General features: G+C 36.6%; 1 protein-coding gene across 1 annotated transcript in view; it reads left to right on the top strand.

Annotated features, from left to right (window-relative positions):
* Positions 1-26,582, top strand: part of Thsd7b (thrombospondin type 1 domain containing 7B) — an 814,215-nt gene that overhangs the window by 709,294 nt on the left and 78,339 nt on the right. Inside the window, exons 16-17 of the mRNA XM_015479140.2 lie at positions 15,751-15,884; positions 23,919-24,069. Of these exons, the coding sequence (XP_015334626.1) occupies positions 15,751-15,884; positions 23,919-24,069 (285 nt within the window). The remainder of the gene's footprint in view (positions 1-15,750; positions 15,885-23,918; positions 24,070-26,582) is intronic.

The raw sequence follows: 26,582 nt of genomic DNA on the forward strand, positions 1-26,582 counted from the left end.
GAAAACGCGATAATGCATTGCTAAGACCTGTAACCGCCCCTCCACTCCCCACCCCCCCCGTCTCTTTATGAGAAATAGCAGTGCTATTTTGGCAATGACTGAGGTAGTTTTGCTGGCTTAACTGTTACTGTTTTGGCATCTCTTGTACTAAGCAGCTTATCAGGTGCTACAGAAGATAAGAAAGCATAAAGCTTTAGGGCATGTGTCTGTCTCTTTCAGTCACTTCTTCCAGTTTTGAGGATGCAAAGCTAGCAAGAGTTCAAAGTTTATTAAATTAGACCACCTAGAGTTCTGGCATATTTTTTGATGAGGAAAATGAGGTAACTGGAATAGATGATCACATACTTTTTTCCTTGCTCCAAAGTTCCTTCACTTCCGTGTCTCAGTATCACTCAGAACAAATGTAACTTAATGCAATGAACTCTCAAAGTTTCTAAAGCTGTACTATATCATTGTACTGTACTTCTTGAAAATGGTAAGTATTCGTTTCAGGTTATGAAGAGAAAAACTAGACCCCAAGACTCCAGTAAGTAAGTTACCAGAAAATCAATGGAGGAACCTGAAACAAAGTCCCTTTCCCACAGCTTCCTTCAGATTGGTCTGCTCACCAGACCACAGATAATCTTTAGCACAGTATAAAAGTACACTTCACCCATTGCTGCAATGAAGCCACCCCAAAGACAACTGCATTATCAATTTAATAGGACCCAACCCAGGAATCCAATAATGAAGGACAGGAATCCAATACAAGTAAACTACTTGATGTTGCCCATCACCTAAATTGCTCTACAGATGTCATTTTGTCAATCCAAAGCAGTGAGTTTCCTGCTAAGAAGGAATATTTTAACAGATACTCCTCTCCCAAATGAAAAGCCTGCTCAGATCTAGAACCATAAGCTCTATCCTTCCTGGAGTTCAGTCCATATGCATTTATTTATCATGAGCCTATCATGAATTCAGCACATGCCAGATGCTAGGTGCTGAATTATAAGAAATAAAAAATGTGCAAGACCTAGTCACTGTTCTCTATGAGAGCAGATTGTCACTATGAGCCTGGCTGGGTCATATTAGCAGGGTCTGCTGGCTACTTTGAATATTACCTACCTCCACTGGAAAAAAATATATATATCAATCCTTTTAGAAGCTGATATTCATCCTATATAATTTAAGACATACCTAATTGGGATAGGTAAATGGGGTAATACTTTGCAGTTACCTTCATCTATATTCAGAGAAATCAGAAGTGAATTTGTGAGAGAATTTTTAATTCTTATACATATAAGAACTCTAAGAAAGGCTGTGAATTCATTTGGGCATCAAGTTTCCAGAATGATAAAAATCTAGAGACAAGACTTCAGTGACAAATAATTACATTTGAATTATTTATTATTGATGCCTAAGACTAAAATTTTTACTCATTAATAACAAAGGTGGTAGAAATTTTGGCTTTGGATGATACGAGTATCATAATTTGATCTAGATAGGCTTTTCAGGAAGCATTTTCAGAGAATTTCAGCTTTCATTTATTTAGTGTGTATAGTAATAAACACCTATTGAGCACAGAGCATAAATCAATGTATAAAGTTTTTTCCTGCCCTTCCTTCCTGTCTTTTTTATTGAGCCAGGGGTTAGGTGATATTTATTTATTTTTTTTGCACAAAATATGGTTTGTCAGTGTTCTTAATTTTCAATCAGTATTTGTTGTTGGTATATTTATATTTTTATTATCAAGGACCAGTTTGTAGAAACTTTTTATAAATGGGTTAATGGACCACTTTATAATACAATATACAATTTTCATTGTTTATGTTCTCTATCATGACATTTGCACCTGTTATGAGTTGCTTCTACATTATTATCAGCTATCTTTCTTTTGGTCAGCCAAGTAAGTTTACTAAAATGAAGGCCAAGAACAGGTTGGCCTTAAATTATCACTTTTATTTAGCAATTTTCTGCTTTTATTTTGTGAAAAGCTGAAAAGTTCTTCATATAATAAAAAAAAAAGTATGAGTCTTTATCTCTACCTCGCTGTCTGCCTCAGAAGAGGAACTGTTTGCAACAAAATATTCTTTATTCCATAAAACAGCAGCATTCAATTAGTCCTTAATAAGAGTCTCCAACTGACGGAATTAGGGTGGAAATCAGAGCCAAGATCCCAATTTATCACCATGTAAGTGAATGGCAGGGATTCCATTATCCAATCAATCTTGCCTCTTAATTCTGCAAAGGTCAGGCTGTGCCATTGTTGGTTATAAAACACCACTTCTGGCTCCATGGTCCACTTTAACTTTGTGCTAGACAGATCAAGTTCATTACAGGAGGCCTCATTCTAAGGGTTCATATTTTAAAATGCCATTCTGTGCTGTACTTGGCCTTATATGTTAACATGTTAGAGAATAATGCAAATTGAGGACTACTTCCTCAAACATTTATTCCTGTCATCTGTACATAGAGTCCCTTTAGCAGTATTTTATAATAATTATCTTCATTTTTCTCTTTTTTTCCCCAAAGTACAAGGATATAATGGTTTGTCCAGTTTTTCTTGAATATAATGACAATGAATATTATTTTAGCAGCATCAATTCCATTCCAAATTAGACAAATTTGGAATGGGATTTACAAACCAGAATATTTATTTTCCCTTCTTTTAAAATTGGTCTTTCTAGACAGAAGGAAGGCCATTTTTTTATGGCTGCTTCTTTTCTTCCATTTTCTTTCATTTCCTGATAGACTGTGGAATAAGCTATATGCAAAAACTCTGATACATTTCAAAGTAAAAAAGGTTTGTTAGTGGCAATGATTAATAGACTGTCACACTGTGCCTTGGGCCCTCATGGCATAAGAAAACCGGAAAAGGGATTTCTTACCAATTATGGGCTTTCCTTTTGGACATAATCCAGGAATTCAAGCCAGACCCAGTTTTGGTCTTGCCTACTGAGAATATTGGTAAGTTCTGAACAAATACTTCAAAGACCAGATTGCTTTTCAGGTCACACATGGCATCCAGTCTATCCCAAGTAAGGGATAAGATGACAAATATGTTATGAAAAGTTTTCTTGGCATGTTCCCAAGAGTATCTGTTGCTGAACTCTTGAACGGCACTTCTGGAATTTTTAGGACATAAGAAGCTGTCGCCTTGTGTTTTTCTCACAGTGTTGTTGGTGAAAAAGAGGAAACTTGTGTCCCTAGATTCTAGAATATATTACTCATAAATGATTCCTAAAAGTAACGCTGGTGTTTTGCTCTTTCATATTTACTACCAAATCTTGAGATCTCTTCCTTCTTGCTATATAGTGGCCACTCTCTGGAACCAATATTGAAAAATAGTGGTTATGATGACCATTATTTCATAGCCATAACCTCATTCAGAGACCATAGCAATTTCTTCTTTTGTCAGCCACACTCTCACCTCTCTCACATTCAAGATGACTTATTCTTCCCCAAACTTTGCTTGGAATATCTCTTGATATAAATAACAGACAGCTTAGTGGCCCCCGTTGTCTACAAACAAAATTCCACCTCATTATATTTTCCCATTTACCTACCCGACTAGCTGCAGTCTCCAGACCTTCATTCTTTATGCATCATGGCCCTTGTGTACCATTTATGAGAATTGCATTTAGATTTTGGTTTGTCTGCTTGATTGATTGACAAATCTCCCATCCAAAGCAGTTCATATTAGACTAATCCTAGCTGGGCCATTCATCCTTGTCCATTTGTATTTGATAGTCCAGCTACACAAATACAGGATTTCTCTGCCTAAGGAATGTGAATCTTAGATTATGTTGCTTTGTTATAGAAATACACTTTTATAATCCACATTATACTGATTTCCAGGGCATGCTCCACAGGCTTCTTACATATATTGAGTTAGAAGATAATTGCATATATTCTAGAAAGCAGGCAAAGCATGAAACATTTATCCACTGAGAATAAGGAATTGTAAGGTCTCCTCTCCCAAAAAAAACCCATAATGAAGCAATGTTTTCCCTAAAACTTTCATTTCTTAGATAACAAAAAGTTGCAGCCTAGTACATAAGCTCATTCTTTCTCCTTTCTTGATTAACCCCAAATAGCACCAAATTCTTATATGATTTACTTACCCTTAGAATATTTGTTTCTAAGGACCGAGATCTGCTAAATGAGACCTGTCTCCTTTTCAAACATTCTTCTCTATTAACACAGAAAGAAAACTTCCCTTACTTACTTAATTTCTGGTGGCGATATTATAGAATCCAGACTCACTCATTCACTATACACATTCTTCTCTCCATCTGTCTTTTCCCTAGACTCCAGAGACTATTCCAGGTTTCTAACCCATTCTAAGACACTAAGCTCTTTTCAAACTTAAAAAAAGAATTCTATGTTAATCTACCCTCTTAAGAGGAGCTTTTCACATGTACAATAGAGTACTGTTATCTATAGGCACAATGTCATACAGCAGATTTACATAACTTATTCATCTCATGTAACTGAAATATTATATCCATCAATGAGCAGCTCTTACTTCCTCAGCCCCCAAGTACCTGGAAGCCACCATCCTATCCCTTTCTTCTATAAGTTTGACTATTTTAGATACCTTATATAAGTAGAACCTGGTAGTATTTTCTTCAGAGATTGTTTTATTTCCACAGAGTATAATGTCTATAAAGTTCATCCATGACCTCTTTTCTATTCTCTTCTGAAGCGCTAAGAATTCAGCTCTTCCAGTATCTTCTGAAAGTTTATCCATCATTACTAGTTTGGTGGGATTTTTTTTTTCTTTTTGAATTTGACAGATAACCACAATCTGTTCTATTGAAATCCAGAAGAGCCACCATACCTATAGTCCCTGGCATTCTGTAAACAACCTCCAAAATCCCATCTGATTTTTTGCCACCACTTAGCATGGCAGTAGGAGGCATCTCCCAGGGTAGTGGAGAAAGCAGTCAGATTCTGGAGTACATTTCCCCCTCTCATGCTATTTGTAGTCATTGTTTGCATAGAATGGTGATAGAGAATGTGAGCTTCACAGTTCAATTTGTCCCAAGTTGCCTATGTTACTATGTACCCCCTGTTCTGTAAAATGTAGCAGAGAGAAAGAGTCTGATCAATGCTCATGTGTGTTTGTGCACATGTGTGTTAGTGCTTTCCTTGTAGACTAACATGCACTTTATAGAACCTGCTGACTGACTGCCCTTTACTGTGTAGTTCACTTTGAGACCATGATTTACTTTCATATCTCTTAAGTGACACAGAATAAGAATATGAGCCTGATTCAGGTGGAAATATAAGTTGAGTATCCTTTCACTGAAGTGCTTGGGAATAGAAGTATTTCAGATTGGGGATTTTTTTTTTTCAGATTTTGGAATATTTGCCTGTATATCATAAGATACCTTGAGAATGGGACCACATATACTTTTTATGCATACCCTGAAGGTAATTTTATACAGTATTTTAACATACCTATGTTTTGACTGTGGCCCATTGCATGAGGTCTGATGTAGAATTTTTTTTAACTATGGCATCATGTGGTCACTCCAAAAATTTAAGATTTTGAAGCATTTCACATTCTGAATTTTCAGATTAGGGATGTTCAGGCTATATACAATTTAAAAAAAAACTAAAATGTTTCTACTTCTTTGCCATTATAAATCATCTAAATTATTGGTAATACAATTTAGATAATTGTGATTTTCCAAATGAGGGCCTTGTGGCTCCCCTCTATTAAATACATACTATAATGGGGAAAAGGTACTATATGTGACATCCTTGAAGGAGGCAGGAACCATGAAAGAAAGGGGAAATATTTGCATAATTTAGGGATGTATTTATTCAGTCTAAATCTCCCACCATGAGGAGGAAAATAAGACCATGTCAGTGATACATGTTTTAGTCACTTTCTCATTACTGTTACCGAAAGAGCCTACTTTATAGAGAAAGGTTTTTGGTTTTGTTTTTTTCAACTCACAGTTTTGAAGTCCAGAAGTCCAAACAGCATGGCACAGCTCTGGCAAGGGCCCCCTTTATTGCATCACATCATGGTAAGAGACCAGGTGTATCTTTCAGTGTGTTCTCTCCCCCTCTCCTTATAAAGCCTCCCGTGTGCAATCATGGGGGCTCCTCCCTAATAACCTAAGTTAATCAAATCACATCCTAAAGGTCCCACCTCAGAACACTAGTCATACTGTTTCAACCCTCTTACTACCACCAGCATAAGACTTTGAGGGTTAAACTCATGCATAAACCATTAAAAAATGAACCTTAAAAAACATGGTATACAGAACTTCTCAGTAAAAAATACTCTTCAATATTCTCTTTTAGAAGGAGGACTTTACATGCCTTTTATCAAATATAAGCAATAATGTGATTTAGATTATAGCCTCTTATTAATCAATTTCTTCTCTTATTTATATGAAAAGACAGAAGCTCCCTACGTTTTTGTTCTACAAGGATCTTATCCTCTCAGTCAGACTAGTTTGGGAAAGAACCTAATGAGAGAAAAGCTAATTCAAATTCATCAATGCTGTCAAATGAAATTAAAATTTCATTAATCACAACAGTGCCATATTCATTTGACAAGAGATGATCCCAACTTGTCTCAGATTATGTTATTCATTGAGACTACAGGCAAGGTGTGGTATATGAATGCATTTGTGGGCCCCTTGTAATTAGGCTACATCCTTAGAGTCTGCACATCCAGGTTGGAAACAACTGTTCTTAGGAGACAGGAAATAAAGCTGCTACAGTTACTGTTTTAATAAACTTCCCATTGGCTTTAAAGTTCAGTAATTTATTTGTTAGTAATTTTTTTTGCATAAGGCTCATTCAAATTATTTGGCTCATCTTTAGATTTTTAATATCAAAATTGAAAACATAATGTAATTTAAAATGAATAGTGAATCTTAATAGCTAGGCCTGATAGGAAGCTCAGGGCATTCTGAGAACGGCTTTGCAACTTCTGTGGAACTACAGAAGCTAGTGTGTGACAATTCATAGAAGCAGAGGGCAGCAGGGCCTCACACTTGAGTATCGGAACTAACATTGGCAGTTACAACACCTCTGAGTATTGATCAGTGGACCTAGGATCTCCAGAAAAACCTAACTCTAAATGCTGCCCTTGCAAATGACCCATAGCACAAAGTGACAGGCATAGTGGATTTCCTGCTGATTCTACTTTTTAAACTTTGGTGGATTTTTTTTAAATCTGCCCATTTTCACATAAAGAAGTTCAATCACCCTAAAAACATAGGCCCGTCTTGCTTTGAACTTGGAAATTAGTTTTCTGAAAGTCATTCTGACATTTTGAAATTGTCAAAGGAGTCTTCCTTCCAAAGATTAATCCTAAATTGCATATGCAAATTTTTTTTTTCTGTATAAGAAAATTGGCATCATTTAACTGATAAATAACTTGCCTGCCTAGAGGCACACACCTATAATAACTTGGAAAGCTGAGGCAAGAAGATCACAAGTTTAAGGCCAGCCCAGGCAACTTAGCAGACTCTGTCTCAAAATAAAAATTAAAAGAACTAAGGATCTGGATCAGTGGTAGACCATCCCTGGGATCAATACCCAGCAACAACCCGCCTCCAAAAAAACAAAAAATCAGTTTGTGGCTTTCCTTTTTCAGGAATTTAGAACTACATTTATCTGTTATTATTCTTAGGGGAACTGGTTCCAGGTCTTTCTATGGATACAGAAATTTGCAGATGCTGAAGTTTCTTATGTAAAACAGCATATTATTTGCATATAATCCATATATATCTTTAAATCATGTCCAGATTACTGAAAATATCTAATACAATGTAAATGATATGTTATATTGTATTGCTTAGGGAATAATGACAAGGAAAAATTTGTCCATGTTCAGTGCAAATTCAGTTTTTTGCTTTTAGAATATTTATGATCTGCAGTTGTTTGTTTATTTATTTTTATGTGGTGCTGAGGATCGAACCCAGAGCCTCACACACGCTAGACGAGTGCTCTACCGCTGAGCCACAATCCCAGCCCCAATCTGCAGTTGTTTGAATCTGAATATGTGCTCCTGGTTACAGAAGGCTGACTATATTAGCATTGAAAACATAGTTTCTTTTAGTGTATGGTGATAAACCCAAACAAGCTAAATGGGAAGAGCTGGTGGGCAGAGCTGATCACTGGCCTCTTCAAAACGTGATTCTCAAGCTTGATCACCAACTCAGCCATTGCCTTCTTCAGAGTTTATTATTTTCTGTAAATAAGGATCATACAAACTTTGACCAAGATTTAAGACATAGAATATATTTTATAAGATATAAAGTTCTACACAACATTATTTTGATAACATTGCTGACCAGAGATTATTAATGGGCACAGTTGTACAGCATGTGGATATAGTTGCATTAGGACTGAACTTTAGCATTTCATTTATTGCATTGTGTGTAAGCAGTTATAAATGCATGATTGACAACAATAGAAACAAAAGTTCTTTGTATAAATGTGATACTTTCCAGTCTTCTGTACCCATCAGAATGGAAGAACAACTTAGTTACTGACTGAATAAGAAAAAGGTCAGAATTTTGTAAGTTGAGGGAGCATGTATCCCGGGGAACCCCTGTGGAGGAAAAGTATGAGCCAAAGGGAAAGAGAGAAAGCATGGATAGATAGAGAAAGGCTAGGAGGGAAATTATTTGAATTAAGGACTGAAGATCCTGGACTTTATCAGAAGCAAATTTGTACATCTTATATAAAGGGCTCACAACAATTGGAAGAGAAAGGACCCCATAGTGCTTTACTAAAAGACCTCACTACTCCTCGGGATCATTTACTCTCACATTCCAATGGTTCAGACCTGGTCTGACCTGTTAGCATCTCTGGTTCCAGAAGGGCCTTGGAATTGATTTCCAATTTCTACTGTATAGTCACAGTAGCCAACATGGAGGAAATGTCAAGCCTGAATTCTACCTGGGTCTTGACTGGGAGCCTCACTGGAGCAGAAGTTGATTGCAATAGAAAATCAGATCCATGAAATTCCTTCCCAGTGAGACCATGGTCCCAGGTTTATGCCGGGTAGTCAGTCTACATATCAGAAAGAAGTACATCATTAAAAATGATCAATTCCAATTAGCGGAGGCTTATTTAATATTAAAAAAAAAACCTAAATGAATGCATTTATGATATGAATCTGGAACTGGCAAAATTATAAAAACCCATGTCCCCAATTCAGAAGTAAAAAATAAATCTGTTTCTAGAATGAAACCATGTTGTTCTCAGAGGATTTAGGGTTTTTCCCCCTCAAAATTTATTTATTTATTTATTTAACTATCTACCTACCTATCTATTTATTTATTTACTTTTATACAATTGTAGCACAACTTTACATTTCTCTGATTGTACACAACATAGCATCACACTGTATGTGCAGTCATACATGTACCTAGGGTAATGATGTCCATCTGATTCCACCATCTTGCCTGCCCCCATGCACCCTCTTTACCCTCCTTCCCCTTTGCCCATCAACCATCTCCATTTTTCCCATGCCTCCCCTCTCCCTGTTATGGATCAGCATCCACTTATCAGAGAGAACATTCAGCCTTTGGTTTTTTGAGATTGTCTTACTTCACTTAGTATGATATTCTCCAACTCCATACATTTACCTACAAATGCCATGATTTTATTCTCTTTTAATGCTGAATAGTATTCCATTGTGTATATATATATCATAGTTTCTTTATCCATTCATCTATTGAAGGGCATCTAGTTTGCTTCCACAGTTTACCTTTTGTGAATTGAGCTGCTGTGGCTCAATTGATGTGGCTGTGCTACTATAATATGCTGATTTTAAGTCCTTTGGGTATAGAATGACGAGTGGGATAGCTGGGTCAAATGGTGGTTCCATTCCAAGTTTTCTAAAGAATCTCCATACTGCATTCCAGATTGGTTGCACCAATTAACAATCCTACCAGCAATGTATGAGAGTGTACCTTTTTCCCCACATCCTCGCCAACATTTATTGTTGTCTGTATTGATATAACTGCATTCTGACTGGAGTCAGATGAAATCTTAGAGTAGTTTTGATTTGCACTTCTCTAATTACTAGAGATTTTGAAAATTTTTTCATATATTTGTTGATTGAATGGTATCTTCTTCTGAGAAGTATCTGTTCAACTCCTTAGCCCATTTATTGATTGGGTTGTTTGTATTTTGTGTTAATTTTTTGAGTTCTTTATATATCCTGGAGATTAGTACCCTGTCTGACATATATGTAGCAAAAATTTACTTTCAAAATGTAGGATCTCTATTCACCTCATTGATTGTTTCTTTTGCTGAGAAGAAGCTTTTTAATTTGAATCCATCCCATTTATTAATTATTGATTTTATTTCTTGCACTTTAGGAGTCTTAAGGAAGTTAGGGCATAATTTGATGTGATAGGGATTTGGGCCTACCTTTTTTCTCTATTAGGTGCAGGGTCTCTAGACTAATTCCTAGGTCCTTGATCCACTTTGAGTTGAGTTTTGTATATGGTGAGAGAGAGAGTTTAATTTCATTTTGTTGCAGATGGATTTCCAGTTTTCCCAGTACCATTTGTTGAAGAGGCTATTTTTTCTCTAATATATGTTTTTTGGCACCTTTGTCTGATATGAAATAACTGTATTTATGTGGGTTTTTCTCTATGCCTTCTATTCTGTACCATTGGTCTGCAAGTCTATTTTGGTGCCAATACCATGTCATTTTTGTTACTATAGCTTTGTAGTATAGTTTGAGGCCTGGTATTGTGATGCCTCCTGCTTCTCTCTTCCTGATAAGGATCACTTTGGCTATTCTGAGTCTCTTGTTTTTTCTAAATGAATTTCATGATTACTTTTTCTATTTCTATAAGGAATGACGTTAGGATTTTAATTGGAATTGCATTGAATCTGCATAGCACATTGAGTAGTATGGCCATTTTGACAGTATTAATTTTGCCTATCCAAGAAGCATGGAGATCTTTCCAACTTCTGAGGTCTTCTTTAATTTCTTTCTTTAGTGTCCTATAGTTTTCATTGTAAAGGTCTTTTTTACCTGTTTTGTTTAAGTTGATTCCCAAGTATTTGATTTTTTTTTTTTTGAGGCTACTGTGAATGGGTAGTTTTCCTAATTTCTCTTTCAGGGGATTCACCACTGATGTACAGATATGCCTTTGATTTATGGGTATTGATTTTATATCTTGCTACTTTGCTGAATTCGTTAATTCTAGAAATTTTCTGGTGGAGTTTTTGGATCATCTAAGTATGGAATCATGTTGTCAGCAAATAATGGTAGTTTGAGTTCTTTTTTTCCTATTTGTATTCCTTTAATTTCCTGTGTCTGTCTAATTGTATTGCCTAGCGTTTTAAGGACTATGTTGAATAGAAGTGGCAAATGAGAACATCCCTGTCTTGTTCCAGTTTTTAGAGGGAATGCTTCCAATTTTTCTCCATTTAGAATGATGTTGACCTTGAGTTTTGCATAGATAGTTTTTACAATGTTGAGGTATGTTTCTACTATCCCTAGTTTTTTTGTGTGTGTTTTAAGCATAAAAGTCTGCTTTATTTTGTCAAATGCTTTCTCTGCATCGATTGATTTAATCATATTGTTCTTATCTTTAAATCTATTGATGTGATGAATTATATTTATTGATTTCCATATGTTGAACCAACCTTGCATCTCTAAAATGAAGCCCACTTGATCAGGGTGCACTATTTTTTAAATATGTTTTTGTATTCAATTTGCCAGAATTTTATTGAGAATTTTTGCATCAATGTTCATCAGGGATATTGGTCTGACATTTTCTTTGATGTGTCTCTGCCTTGGTTTTGGTATCAGGATGATACTAGCTTTATAGAATAAATTTAGAAGGCTTTCTTCTTTTTCTATTTCATGGAATAATATGAGAAGTATTGGTATTAATTCTTCTTTGTAAGTCTTATAGAACTAAACTGTGAATTCGTCTGGTCCTGGACTTTTCATGGTTGGTAGGCTTTTGATGGTATTTTCTATTTCCTTCCTTGAAATTTATCTGTTTAAATTTTGTATGTCCTCTTGAGTCAGTTTGTGTTGATCGTATGCCTCTAGGAATTTGTCAGTGCCTTGAGGTTTTCTATTTTCCTGAAATATAAATTTTCAAAATTGTTTCTAATTTTCTTCTGTATTTCAATAGTGTCTGTCATGATATTTCCTTTTTCATAACAAATTTTAGTAATTTGAATTTCCTCCCTCCTTATTTTCATTAGAGTGGCTAAGAGTTTGTCAATTTTATTTATTTTTTCAAAGAACCAGCTTTATTGTTTTGTCAATTTTTCAAATTGTTTTTTTTAGTTTCAATTGCATTAATAGGATTTAGATTTTTCCCTGGCATTTTCTTTCTTTCTTTCTTTCTTTCTTTCTTTCTTTCTTTCTTTCTTTCTTTCTTTCTTTCTTTCTTTTTTTTTAGTATCTAAAAAACCCTGTTATTTTCCTTCTAATTTGTGATTTTCATTTAATTTTATCATGACTCATTTCTCTCCTTCAGAACATTTTCTTATGATTCCCTGATAAAGTCCATGCTGTAACACATTCCCATTATAAAACTACAATAATATATAAACACCAACTAAAGGACAATATGCAATAACTAGAACATTAAAGACTTAGGAGAAGAAATCAGGCACCTGGGTAGTAAATTTCTATCCTTGAATGCCCTGTTTCATTCTTGCCTTTTGTGAGTGTTTTTGGTCCTCCAGGTAAGAGTCCTTGCCCAGTAGACTGGAGTTTTAAGGAGCCAGTTCTCACAATTCTCCCAGGCCAGCCTTTCCTTTCTACAGAATTGTGAAGCTGCACTTTTTAGTGACAGAGTGATAGCTATTCTTCACCCAAGTTACATTACAGAAAGACAACATTTCCATTTGTGTTCCTTCTTACTGTGCTTTGTGCATTAAGCGCCTCTTTGGGCCTGTTTTCTCTAGAGAATTAAATGAAGGCTACTTACAGCCTGGGACTCTTCAAAAAGTGATTTCAACTCAATAAATACTGATTAGACACCTCCATTCACCCCATGTCTTGGAAAATATAGACTTCACGAATACATAACCCCTCCCTGCCTGAGACTCACTAGTTATTATTTTTCTTTTCCCCAGGAGACACACAGGACTACATGCCTGTGCAGGTATATAGAGTACAAATTGCATTTCTGTGAGCAGTATTTAAAGTCCAAAGTGGCCATACATGTATTTAGGACTAAGGTGAGGAAAAGAAAAAAGTAGTGAGAGGAAAAGAAACACAGAGAAGGAGTCAAGGTGATGACTTTCAAACATGTTTGTTCTCCTAGCAGCACTGCTGGGCCCTAACCACCACACACGCCTCAGCCCAAAGCATGCCAACCCTGAACTCTGGAGGTGGAAGGATTTACTTGGGCTTTGAAAGAAGAGCAAAGATTTGTTAGGTAGAATGAATAGCATGAAGACATTTTTAAATAGCAGATGGGCTGGGACTATAGCTCAGTGGTAGAGCACTTGCCTAGCATTTGCAAGGACCTGGATTCCATCCCCGGTACCAAAAAATATAAAACTTAGACACATAAGGGGCAACAGATCAAGTAATTCCATGTGGATGGGAAATCTTTTTTTAAGAAACACTGTTTTCGCAGTTAAGAAAAATAGCTTAATATCTTCCCACAAAGACCTGTCCTGTCTTCCAATAGCCTGTCCTTGTGGTTAGCTACACTGCCACAGGGGGAAGCATGGGAGCATACAGAGTTAAAGCAGTTAGCTAATACATGAATAAGGAATCAAACGCTTAGACCAAAGGAACGTGAGACTTGACAGGTTTTCCTTCTCATTCTGACCTTGGGTTTCATATGAAAGAGAAGGGGACATAAACACTCTACCTTGTATTGATAGCTTTAGAAAAAATACATCCATGTCAAAGAGGATAGCCATCCATTTGTTCTTAGGTTCATGAGTGAAATGTAGGGGAAATGCTTTTTAAATAAATTTTTAGTCTATCTCTTATTTGTAAAAAGGGTTTTTTTTTTGGTGGAGGTACTTTCTTATATTTCATATGAAAGCCAAAATGCTTTGTTTAAATTAATTTACATTGATATTTATTGAAGATTATAGAAACAACCCATAAAGTCAATGAAAGCATCATGTACACGGTGCAATCAGGCCAGCTCTCCACCTTCTACTGCTAGCTTGGTTTCCTAGGATCTGTTGTGTTGGGGTCATGCGTTTTCATTTTTGTAGGTTTTTTTTTCTTCTTTACTACCCTATGAGTTTTGGAGGGCAGACTTTTCTCAGTTACAAACTCTCACCTCCTTATTCATATTGGAGCCTCTCCTGACCCTTTCATTCCACTCCTGTCCGCATTCACAGCATGAGATGCAATCCATTTATTACTTAATTCCTTACTTTCCTCACGCCCATTTCCACTTCTCTTTTCCCATCTCCTTTGATTTTGCCCTCACATATCCTTTACCTTGTGGTTTCTCTTTTCCCTGGGAGCTGTGCGGGAGAGAGCCAAATAGAACCCCATGGTTAAAAATAGTTTCTGACGTTATTTGTGATTCCCAAGAAATAGTCTCACAAATCACCTTTTCTCATTTGATTTCTAGCTAACGTGCTGACAGAGCTCCAATCTTGTTTTCTGATTATCCCATTACAGAGTGCTTGCCCTCGATTTTAGTGGGAACATACAACCAGTGGTTGTGTTTGGAAAGCACTGCCTAGTCATCATTCACACTTTTATGGAATTAGGAAGGCAAAAGGAGGGAAGGACTGCTATTAAATTCTTATTTAAAAGGAAGAGCATTAATTAATTGTATTGGTAATTGGTGAGCCGTTCGTTCTTTTCCAGTACACCTGTACTAGCGCCATCTTTGGAGACTTCTGGGTGGAATCATGCTATGAAGCAGCCTTCTTTTCCTTACTTCTCTTACTTACAGAGAAGGTTCTGTTCCATATTGAGAAGACATGACTGATAAATGCAGCTTCAAAAAGATTGACAAACTGAACTGGCTGCCCATTCAAATGCCATTTCAGGGGAAAAAAAATCCCACAAACAAATGCAAAAGAAGTTACCTAAGAATTTATTAAATTTGCTCATTGTTTTCACCATAAAATTATAAATGTTGATAGTCAGTAATCACAAGGAACCACTAACAGTCTGGCAGTAACTGTCTTGTGAGGTGTGTGTGGGGTGTGTGTGTGTGTGTGTGTGTTAGCCATGCTATGAAAACATCCTACAAACAACTTCATTCATATGAAGCCACAGTGCCCAAGAGGCTAAATGATTGCCTGTTAGCATTGATTGTTTGAAGGCATAAGAAGAAATTTCCAGTGCAAATAATACCACTTTCCTTATGCATTCTTAGGAATGCTTATATTCAGCAGGAAATTTCTTAATACATAATTGTTTCAATTGACATGCAAAAGTACATCTGAGAATACAATATGCCATGTAGTTGAGAGTTGGACCATCTCACAGATACCATGTGAGCTTTTTGAGGAAATGATAATGGAATTTCTATTCATGGTGCTAAGAAATTCCTGTCCTTTGTTCTCTTCTGTGAAGGCATAGATCATATTTTAGTTGAAGCATTCCCCTGTATGCGTCTTCAGGCAAGTCAGTAAATTCAGATAAGTCAACCACATCTTCCAAGGAATGTAATTTGGCAGTCTGGGCCAGAGTGTTATTTCTTGGGTTATACTCAGCAGGTATTACTAACAGATAAGTGATTTTTCTATAACTTAGAGAGTTCCACATAATTTTTTTTTTTTATTCTTTCCTGTTCTTGACAGGTGCATGAGGCAGTCCCGTGTTACAGTGAGTGCAATCAGTATTCCTGGGTTGTAGAAAACTGGTCTCCATGCAAAATCAATAATGAGCTGAGGTCTCCGCGTTGTGGAAGAGGAACACAAACTAGGAAAATCAGGTGTGTGAAAACGGAGAGATTTGGGAGGTGGGAACATCGGAACTTACATTTAAAAAAAATAAAAACAACAGTGTTCCCTATCCAACTATACCTTGCTTTTTATCACCATGTACTCTGGCTTTTGCTCATCTTCGTGGCATCCTTGGAAGCATATGTATTTTAACCAGCCCTGTTTTAATGAGATTTCCTCTGCAATGCAGCCCCAGTAGTGTTTCCTGCATTTCAACTGGTAGGAAAGCCAGCGCATGGAATAAGCTGGTATCACTCCACTGATGCTTGGCCACCAGTGCTGACAGATTAGGATATTTTAACTCATTCTCTCTCTGTCTGTTTCTCTCTCTATCTCTCTCCACACTATCATTAGTGTAGTTGATGGATGTTTACTACTTTAGGATGCCTATAGATTGAAAAAGTCAATTTAAAACTCCACAATTAGCTTTGGAAACTAAAATATGACATGCCTATGAATAGTAGCTGTGGATTTTAATATAAAAAGAGCACATCTCTAAGGGAATTTGGAAATGCTGTGCTGAGAGATCTTGCTTAAAGGTTTTGTTTTGTAAATACAGCAGTGGTAACCAAAGGGTACACTTGATATGAGTTAGTCAAGTTGGTTTGTTTGGAAATGACTTGAAAGAATCATTTCTTTATCCAATAAGGGTAATGGCAATAAACATAAAAGACCTTACAATCAAAAGTTAAAATATTCATACACAATAATTATTATGTAAAATAAAGAAAACATAGTATAGTCAACTATTTAGTTGTATACGAATAGTGTTTTTGCCAGAATTATGAAATGCCATTTTAAATTGACAGAAAGTGCCTAAATTACCTGGCTGTTAACTGTTAGATGAAAATCAGTTGTCAAAGCAGAGCTTATGAGTGTGTTGACCATTATTCAACATTAGTGAAACTTTATTCAGTAATTCAGTATATAACCACCTTTTCTTGGGTCTGGTACTGGGAATTGAATCCAGGGTGCACTACCACTAAGCTACACCTCCATCATTCTATTTTTATTCTGAGTAAGTGTTATGGTTTGGATGTGAAGTGTGCCCCAAAACTCATGTGTGAAACAAGGCAAGAATGTTAGAGGAGAAATGATTGGATTATGAAAGCCTTAAAGTAATCAGTAAATTAATACTCTGATGGAGATTAACTGAGTGATAACTGAAGGCAGGAAGGATGTGGCTGGAGGAGGTGGGCATTGGGGGTTGTGTTGGTGTAGGTATTTTGTATCTGGCGTGTGAAGTCTTCAACTTCCTGATCATCACGTGCAACCCCTTGCCATAGTGTTCTGCCTCACCCTGAGCCCCAAGGTATGGAGTCAGTCTTCTGAAGACTGAATCCTCTGGAACCATGAGCCCCCCAAATAAACTTTTCTTCCTCTACAATTGTTCTGGTCAGGTCTTTTAATCACAGGAACAAAAAAGCTGACTAAAACAGAAGTGGTCTTGTTGAGTTACCCAGACTCCCTTGACCTTGTGATCCTCCTGCCTTGGATCCCACAGTAGCTGGGAGTACAGGTGTGTGCCACTGTGAGCAGCACATACCTTTGACCTTCTTTAAGTTGTGAAATCACTGGTAGGCATGTAGTCTAACTGAAGGCAAAATTATTAAGGTGCTTCTTATCACCAACCCAAGAAAATGGCTAGTAGACGAAGTCCCTTTCTTTCCTTCTGTCTGTTGCTCTTTCTCCTAGAAATCATGTGCTTAGGTTTTCACAAACTTTGTGCTTTTACTGTTTTCTGTTCAAAAATCTCCTCCTATGTCTTATTCTCACATGGTTTTGAAGAAAGACTGGCCAACCCAGTTGATACAGTAATATGCAAATGAGATGTGGCATCTCTTACTCTTGTTCCGTTCCCACTTCTTAGCAATATTAAAAGAAAATCTCAAGAGAGACAGAATACTTTAAGAAAACAAATTAGTACTGGCAGAATTGCAATCAGGTTGAAGAAAATACACAGGAGGGTCTTTCAGCCATACTGCTCAGCTCAAACCTCTGGAGCCTGATTTAAAAAACAAAACAAAACAAAAACAAACAAACAAACAAAAAAAAAACAAAACACATACACACAACCAAATATGAGTTCTGAAATGGGTTAATGATTCCCCCACCAAATTCATGAGTCAGGGCTCTAATCTCTTATCTTATAAGGTGACTGTGTTTGGAGATGAAGAGATAGTTAAGGTAATGAAGTCCTTGGCTCTGGTCCTAAACCAATCTGACTGGTGTCCTTATAAGGGGAAACTAGGACACAGATACATACAGAAAAAAGACCACATGAAAACACAAGAGCCAGGCACAGTGGTGCATACCTGCAATCCCAGAAGTTCAGGAGGCTGAGGCAAGAGAATTGCAAGTTCAAAGCCAGCTTCAGCAACTTATCAAGGCCCTAAGTATCTGACCGAGATCCTGCNAAAGAGCAGCAAGAACAATTTTAGAGGAGGAAAAGTTTATTTCAGTGCTCACAGTTTAAGAGGTCACAATCCATAGAATCCAGATCCATTCTTAAGGGCTGGAGGTGAGGCAGAATATCATGGCGGAAGAGTGTGGCAGAAGAAAGCAACTCACATGATGATCAGAAGTAGAGAGAGACTAAGCTCAGCTCAACAAATATATACCCCAAAGGCATGTCCCCAGTGACCCACCACCTCCAGCCACACCTTACCTGCCTTCAGTTACCACTCAGTTAATTCTATCAAGGAATCAATTCACTGATTGGGTTAAGGCTGTCATACACAATCATTTCTCCTCTGAACCTTCTTTCATTTTTTCACATATGACCTTTTAGAAGACATCTTACATCCAAACCATAACATATCTTTCTTAAAACCTCTGAGCTAAAGAATATCTTTATGGTTTGTCCTGGATTGCAATCACTTGACCACTCAAAGCACATTTAGGATCATTTGCTTTCTATACATTAGATGCTGCTCAAGGCACATAACATAAAAAAAAAATATGTTTATCTCATCAAGGAACTCACAATATATCAGTAGAGAAAAATTAAGCTCAGAAGTTCATATATAATAAGATGTCTTTGCTATGAAATGTCAAGAAGAAAAAATAAAACTGAGTTGGAATGATGGGGGTTACTGTTTTAGAAAGATACAATTTTATGATATATAAGCATAGACCCAAATAAATTGAGAAACCTGAATGAATGTGAAGATGTACAGAAGGAGAATCCTAGGGGGAAGGACTATGTAAAACTGGAAACTTCTTGGCTTGTTGGAAGAATAGTAAGATGTCCCATATGGCTAGTGCCAGTATTCAGAGCATGTGGTATATTCTAAAATAAAGTAAAGACAGGGTGTTGTTCTAGCAGCAGCATGACTCCATGAAGCTATGGAAGGTTTGGGATAGAAGGGAATTACATTGTCTTATTTAAATTTGAAAACAGTATTTTAGAAGCAAGGATATCGATTTGGGTCCTTGCAGAATTCCTGGTGAGAGGGGTTGATAGTTGGATTGGATTTTAGTAGCAGTGGAGATGATGATATTTGGATTGGATTTTAATAGCAGTGGAGGTGATGAGAAAGTCAAACTTGGAATACACCTTGAAGATCTAAAACATAGGATTTGCTGAAGAAGAAGAAGGGGGGGGAGGGGAGGATTAAAAAAGATTGTTAGTTTGTAGGGCCTGAGCAAGAGTAGGAAAGATGGCGCCATTTTGTTGAATTGGGAAACATTAGAAGTGGATTTGAGAAAAAAGCAAAAGTCAACTTTTGTATATACCAGATCTGGTGTGACTTTAGCCTACTGGCTGAGCTATTACAAGTTGCAGTTCAGGAGAGACAGTGGGGTTATCAATTTGAGTGTCGTTAACTTATAAATTTAGTATATTTTGATAAAATTTTGAGCCCTGAGGAACTACCACTTTCAAGGTTAGAAAGAGTCAAAGAGAAAGGTTCTACAAATGAAACTTAGAGTCTGGGGAATTGGAGGAAAACAAAGAAAATGAGAAGACAAGCCAGAGAATTTTTTCAAGAAAGATAAAGTAATCAGTTGTTTCAGATGTTTACTGAGCTAAGAATTGACCACTGAATTTGGCAATGGGGAGTCTGTTGATGATTTTGATAATAAGTTTATCTTCAGTGGCAATAACAACACAATTAAAGTGTGTTCAGGAAGTAATAATGGAGTGGAGGGAGAGTGACACTGATAGCAAATACAGAAAATTCCCTGAAGTTTGAATACAAGTGCAATGATGACCGAGGAGAGAGAGGCAAGGAATCTGTAGGGGAGGACTCTTTCCTTTTGAGAACATCCTTAATTTCAGTCTTTTACATCTTACCCTTAGACAGGAAAGAATCCCCAGAAAAGTCTATCATGTGTAAAATAGATAATTCTAACACCCAGTATTTGCAAACCCAATGAAAGAAGAAATTGTGTGTGGCAGATAGAATGATGGTCCCCAAAGATATCCACATCATAATCCTAGAATCTGTAAGTAGGTTACCAGTGGCTAAATGGACCTGGCAGATGTGATTAAGGTAAGGAACTTGAAATGGGAGATTTTTCTGGGTTGCCTGGGGGAGGCACCGTTTGCCCACAAGGGTTCTTAAGAGTAGAAGTGAGGAAGATGTGACTACAAAAGCCAGTCACAGAGGGATGTAAGGCTGCTGGCTTCAAAGGTGAAGAAGGGGCTGCTAAGGGATGTGATGCAAAAGTCAAGAAAACAGATTTATCCCTGGAAACAAAGCTCTGATGCACCTGCTATATTGATGTAGTGCAGTGAGGCCCATGTTGGATGTCTATGCTGCAGAATTATAAATACATTTCATTGTTTAAGCCCCCAAATTGTGGTGATTTTTTTTTTAGACATGTAAACTTTTACTTAAACTCCTCTTTTCATTATGGTGTTCTCTAGTCTGTAAATCTTTTGAGACCCTCTCCAGAAACAAACCTTCAGCTACCCACAGGGGTGGGGGAGGGGCAACCACTCAACTGCATGGGTTAAGGGAGGGGATATGGGGAGCTGGGTACTTCTTAAAACATACTTCAATAAAACCTCCAGTTTTTCAGCTTAATTTTCATTCCCATGTCTAGAGATACTTGGTGCTACATATTCCGGAATTTTTTATGTGTTCTGTAGTGGGAATGGAGTAATTTTATTGTTGTTGCTTGAAAGCTTAGGATTTAACAGTTTTCTCGGTATGTTAAGGCAGTTACTATGAGCCTGTCTATCATCCATTTTTGCAGTTGTCCTCTCCCATGTTTTCATTCTTGTAAGGTAATGCCTTTCCATCCCCCACTATTATTATTGTTGTTGTTGCTTTGGTAACAAATTCCTTTATTATTGCTTTTGTGGCATATTGGTTGTGAACAGAAAATAATGCATACATTCATAAGATATCATTACCCAGAAGTCTTCTCTCTTCTTTTCTTAGTGAAATAATAAAAGAACATCAGCTGAGTATGCATAGGCAGGAAGGAAAGCAATTTCTGCATTTTTCAGTTTGTCCAGGGACAGATCCAAACCATCCCATGGACCCTCCTTCCCCTGCTGACAACTACCACAGGAGAGAACAAAGTCCATAGATGACACTGTACCACGCCTCTCTACATTAGAAGGCATTACTTACATTTCATGTCTACCTCTCTCTGATAACCTCCTTCATACAATATTGAATTTTTCATCACTTACATCTCATAAATCTGTATTTTTCACTGTCTGATAAGAGACTGCACACTTCTCGAGTCATCTTTTCCGATTTTTAATTTGAATGTAAAGAAGCTCCTAAGTCATAGGATAAAATTTATTAGTATACTGTGATTTGGGGAGCATCCAAGCTCCTCAGGACAGCACAGTTATGACTTTGTCATACCTAAACTTACCAGATCAGCTAAGGGCATTGTCATATTTATATTCTCCTTTATCAATATTATTAGAGCAAAACACCCATAAAGAAAGGGACCATGTCTGTTTTTTTGTTTTGTTTTGTTTTGTTTTTATTTCTGTATCCCATCCCCTCAGCTAGAGCATGGTATGTAAAACATAATATGCCCTCAAAAATATTTACTAAATATATCATTATTAATAAATAATAACTGTATCTCAACACCCAGCAAAGAAGACTTGCACATAGCCTGACTCTGTTCAATATTTTTGAAAAAAAAATATTTTTTTAAATCAAGTTATGACACTGGGCACAGTGGCATAAGCCTGTAATCCCAGGGACTTGATAGGCTGAAATAGAAAGATCATGATTTCAAAGCCAGCCTGAACAACTTAGCCAGGCCCTAAGCAAATTATTGAGACCCTGTCCCTAAACAAAATACAAAAAAGGGCTGGGGATATGGCTCAGTGTTTAAGTGCCTCTGGGTATGAAAAAATAAGTACCATAAAAAATAAACTTATGGGATATAAGCAGAGAGAAATGTTTCCATCATGGAGGGGAGTGTTCTTGTTGGATGAATTCTCACTGTAAACACCTGTGTAACCAGACTAGATGTCAAGAAACAAAATATTACCTGGACCATCTAAGCCCTTCTCAATCATTAATCATTCCCCCCCAGGGTAACCACTATTCTAACATGTGACACAATACATTAATATTGCCTCTATTTTTTCCTACCTTTGTATAAATGGAATCATAATATGTGTGTGTGTGTGTGTGTGTGTGTGTATTTTTTCTGGCTTTCTTTATCCAATACTGCATTTATGAGCATCACCCATTCATGCTCTTTTATATAACAGTAGTCTATATATTCTAATTATTCTTTGGTATTTAACCCAATGAATTTAGCACAATATATTTATTTTATTATTAAGAACAATTGAGTTGTTTCAAGTTTGGTTGATTATGATTAGTGCTCCTGTAAATATTTTCCATCAACTTTTGCTCTTGTTTTGATATGAATTTGTATGCATTTCTTTTTTAAAAAAATTATTTATTTATTCTAATTTGCTATACATGATGTCAGAATGCAATTCATTTCATATTACACATATAGAGCACAATTTTTCAAGTCATTGATTGTACACAAAATATTTTCACGCCATTCTTGTCTTCATACATGTACTTAGGGTAATGATGTCTAACTCATTTCACCATCATTCCCACCCCTTGACCCCCTTCCTTTTTCTCCCTCCCCTAAAGTTCCTCCATTCCTCATGCTACCCCATCACCATTATGAGTTATATTAATGTTGGCTTATATAGGGTAGTTACTGCTAGCCAGTTTTCAAAACAGTTTACATTCCACCAGCAGAGTAAGATTACAGTTGCTCCACATTTTTGCCAACTCTTAATATTTTCAACATTTACTTAAACCATTTGTAGGTGTGTATAGTGATCTAATTCTTTAGTTTTGATTGAATCTTCATCATCCATAACCATAGCATTATGATTCTCATCAGTTCCTGGGCATACCTCAAATCCTGAGGTATAGTGTTGGCCAAGCAAGTATAGGTACACATCTATGCTCCGTGCTTCTGAGCTGTGTGACAGTGCTTGATAATGGCCTTTGCTTTGTGATAGCAAAATTCCATACTGAAATGTAAAAAATGCCTGAAAGAATAACATATTCAATTGATTTTCATATTACTTTCCTATTACCTTAAATGTGTGGGACAAAGATTAGGGAGGTTTGGCAAATATATTTGGAAACTTCTAGGAAATACACAGGAAATACAAAGGCTCTGGTTATTACAAAGTGATGGATTTACTCAGAAAAGCCTTCAAGATTCATTACAGTAAAAGGCATATTCCCTCAGTGCTAGACCTGAGTAAATATATTCTAGGACTCTTGAGACTGGGAGTTCTTCAAGGATAACCATCTTCTGTAATCTTTCCATTTTTCTTTTTCGCTCTGCTAAATAAAGAGTTCTGCACTGAGTTATTGCTCAATAAAGGACCACTGACTAAGGAAGGAAAGTTTTTCTTTGCTTAGCTTTTCTGCTAATCTTTTTTCTTTAATATAAGTATCTTTGAAGGGTCAGTAGCTATGACACATCATAAGTGTTTTGACGCTCTACTCTTTTAAGCAATCAAGCTATCTTGTGGTCTTGCCTAACAGGTGTGTGAATACAGCTGATAGTGAAGGTGGAGCTGTGGACAGTACCCTGTGCAACCGTGATGAAACACCCCTGGAAACTCAGTCCTGTTCCCTCCTGTGCCCTAGTGAATGTGTCATGTCTGAATGGGGAACATGGAACAAATGCCCACAGGTAATTTTCCTTTCTTTGTCCATGCCCTAATTCTCCAGTGCTGCCCTTGCTGTCCTTCTTTGTACATTCACAGTGCTGCTTTACAAGCCATTCTTCTAGTAACATGGGAAAATAATTTTTCCTGGGAACACCAAAGAGAGGGAGAAAAAAAAATTGCAAGTGATGCTGAGCAATTTAAAATGCCATTGCTTCTTTTGAGGCTTTTATCTTGGGAACATGAACAAGGAAAATGAGCCTATGATAATCACACTAGAATCTGACTGTATGCCCATTGTTAAAAGGGTCTTCTCTAGCACCAAAATGATTCTCATTATAATATCTTGGTTCTGTTCAATTTTTATTCTGGTGGAATCAATTATATTTTGAGTTCAACTCCGCTGTGCCATTTTTCTTCTGTTAGTGATGATCTGTTTCTGCCTTTAGCTGTTTTTCCAAAGAGAAAGTCTTTTTTACTGTGTTCCTACTTCTTCCAAAGCTGACCCCTCCCCCCAAAAAAAAACCCACTTAAATTGAAAGCATTTGCCTCTATTCTTTTTATTGAAATTGAAACAAAAGGAAAATGACAAAATAAATATTCTTTGAGTAGCATACTTCAACTCGATATTTCAAGAAGATAAATTATGATATTTTAAACTTTCATTTATGCATAAAGTTTGGAAAAAGAAAATGGGAATTATCAACATATTATATGAGTTCTAATATTAAGAAGTAAAGAATAGAATAAATTGAATTCAACTGTCATACTGACAATTTGTGGAAAGATAATGGAAATATTTTTAATGACAATGAAGAGGTTTAATTAAATGTAGAGGTCATGATCTTTCTCAATTTTTTTTTAAGTCAAGAAGTCCTTTTAATAAAAAGCATAAAATCTAGTAATGATAAAAGCTTTTGATAAATTTGGGTACCTCAAAAATTTAAATACTCTTTTTTTAATTCATATTTTATTTTATTTTATTTTTTAACTTTTATTGTTGGTTGTTCAAAACATTACATAGTTCTTGATATATCATATTTCACACTTTGATTCAAGTGGGTTATGAACTCCCATTTTTACCCCGTATACAGATTGCAGAATCACATCAGTTACACATCCATTGATTTACATATTGCCATATTAGTGTCTGTTGTATTCTGCTGCCTTTCCTATCCTCTACTATCCCCCCTCCCCTCCCCTCCCTTCCCCTCTTCTCTCTCCTCTCTCTACCCCCTCTACTGTCATTCATTTCTCCCCCTTGTATTATTTTTCCCTTTCCCCTCACTTCCTCTTGTATGTAATTTTGTATAACCATGACGGTCTCCTTCCATTTCCATTCAATTTCCCTTCTCTCTCCCTTTCCCTCCCACCTCTCATCCCTGTTTAATGTTAATCTTCTTCTCATGCTCTTCGTCCCTACTCTGTTCTTAGTTACTCTCCTTATATCAAAGAAAACATTTGGCATTTGTTTTTTAGGGATTGGCTAGCTTCACTTAGCATAATCTGCTCTAATGCCATCCATTTCCCTGCAAATTCTATGATTTTGTCATTTTTTAATGCAGAGTAATACTCCATTGTGTATAAATGCCACATTTTTTTAATCCATTCGTCTATTGAAGGGCATCTAGGTTGGTTCCACAGTCTTGCTATTGTGAATTGTACTATGTCGAAAACTGCATTAAGGGTAGTCACTTTGCAATGAAACTGTTGCTCTCTCAAGTCCAGGTCTCTGGCCACTGAGCTAAAATTTTTACTGCAGGGACATTTGCATAAGATTGTGATGACTCAGAAATCTGCATTTGCTTCTTTGGGCTGGCTATTTTCTCTAAGATTTATTTTCCACATACAATGATTCTATTTTTGGACCGTTTAGAAGTTGCAGATGGCAAAAAAATCTTAACCTCCTTCCATGTATCTGGAAGATGACAATTACTCCCATGTCAACATAACATGAGAGGGTTGTTCCTTCAACTCCTTGTGGACTTTCAAAGTTACATAATAATAATAAGAATAATAACAGCTCTGACAACAATAACAGTAACTTTCACTGAGTATGTCTTATGTGACCAATACAGTCCTAAAACTATGCAAGGCTGTTTCCTAACAACACACTACTAAGAAGTTGGAACACTTGTTCATGGTCATTCTCGTCTGTCTGACCACATTGGGCTCATCCTCTAGAAGTAAATAGGACTTCAAAATAGAATGAGAGAGAGAGACGACTTGATAATTTTCCCTGTATCTAGATATGTTGCATGATTTTGACATGTTGCTCGGTCTTGGCATAATGCCCTGACATCACAGGAGCATAATCAGTGCTTGACAAAGATGATGATCACAGGAAAGGCTGAATCTCTGTGTCTAAATTTCAACTGGCCCTTTGATGTGTATTTCTTACGAAAAAGGAACAATTGTTTAACGATTATTCTCTATACCATGTGCTAATTTAAGGATTGTGTTTACTATTATTTTATTCAATTCTCCCTTGATAGTCTACAGTGACACTGTGCTAAGGGCACCAATTCACTATGTGCAT

The sequence above is a fragment of the Marmota marmota genome, unplaced genomic scaffold (assembly GCF_001458135.2).
Source record: "Marmota marmota marmota unplaced genomic scaffold, marMar, whole genome shotgun sequence".
NCBI lineage: Eukaryota > Metazoa > Chordata > Mammalia > Rodentia > Sciuridae > Marmota > Marmota marmota.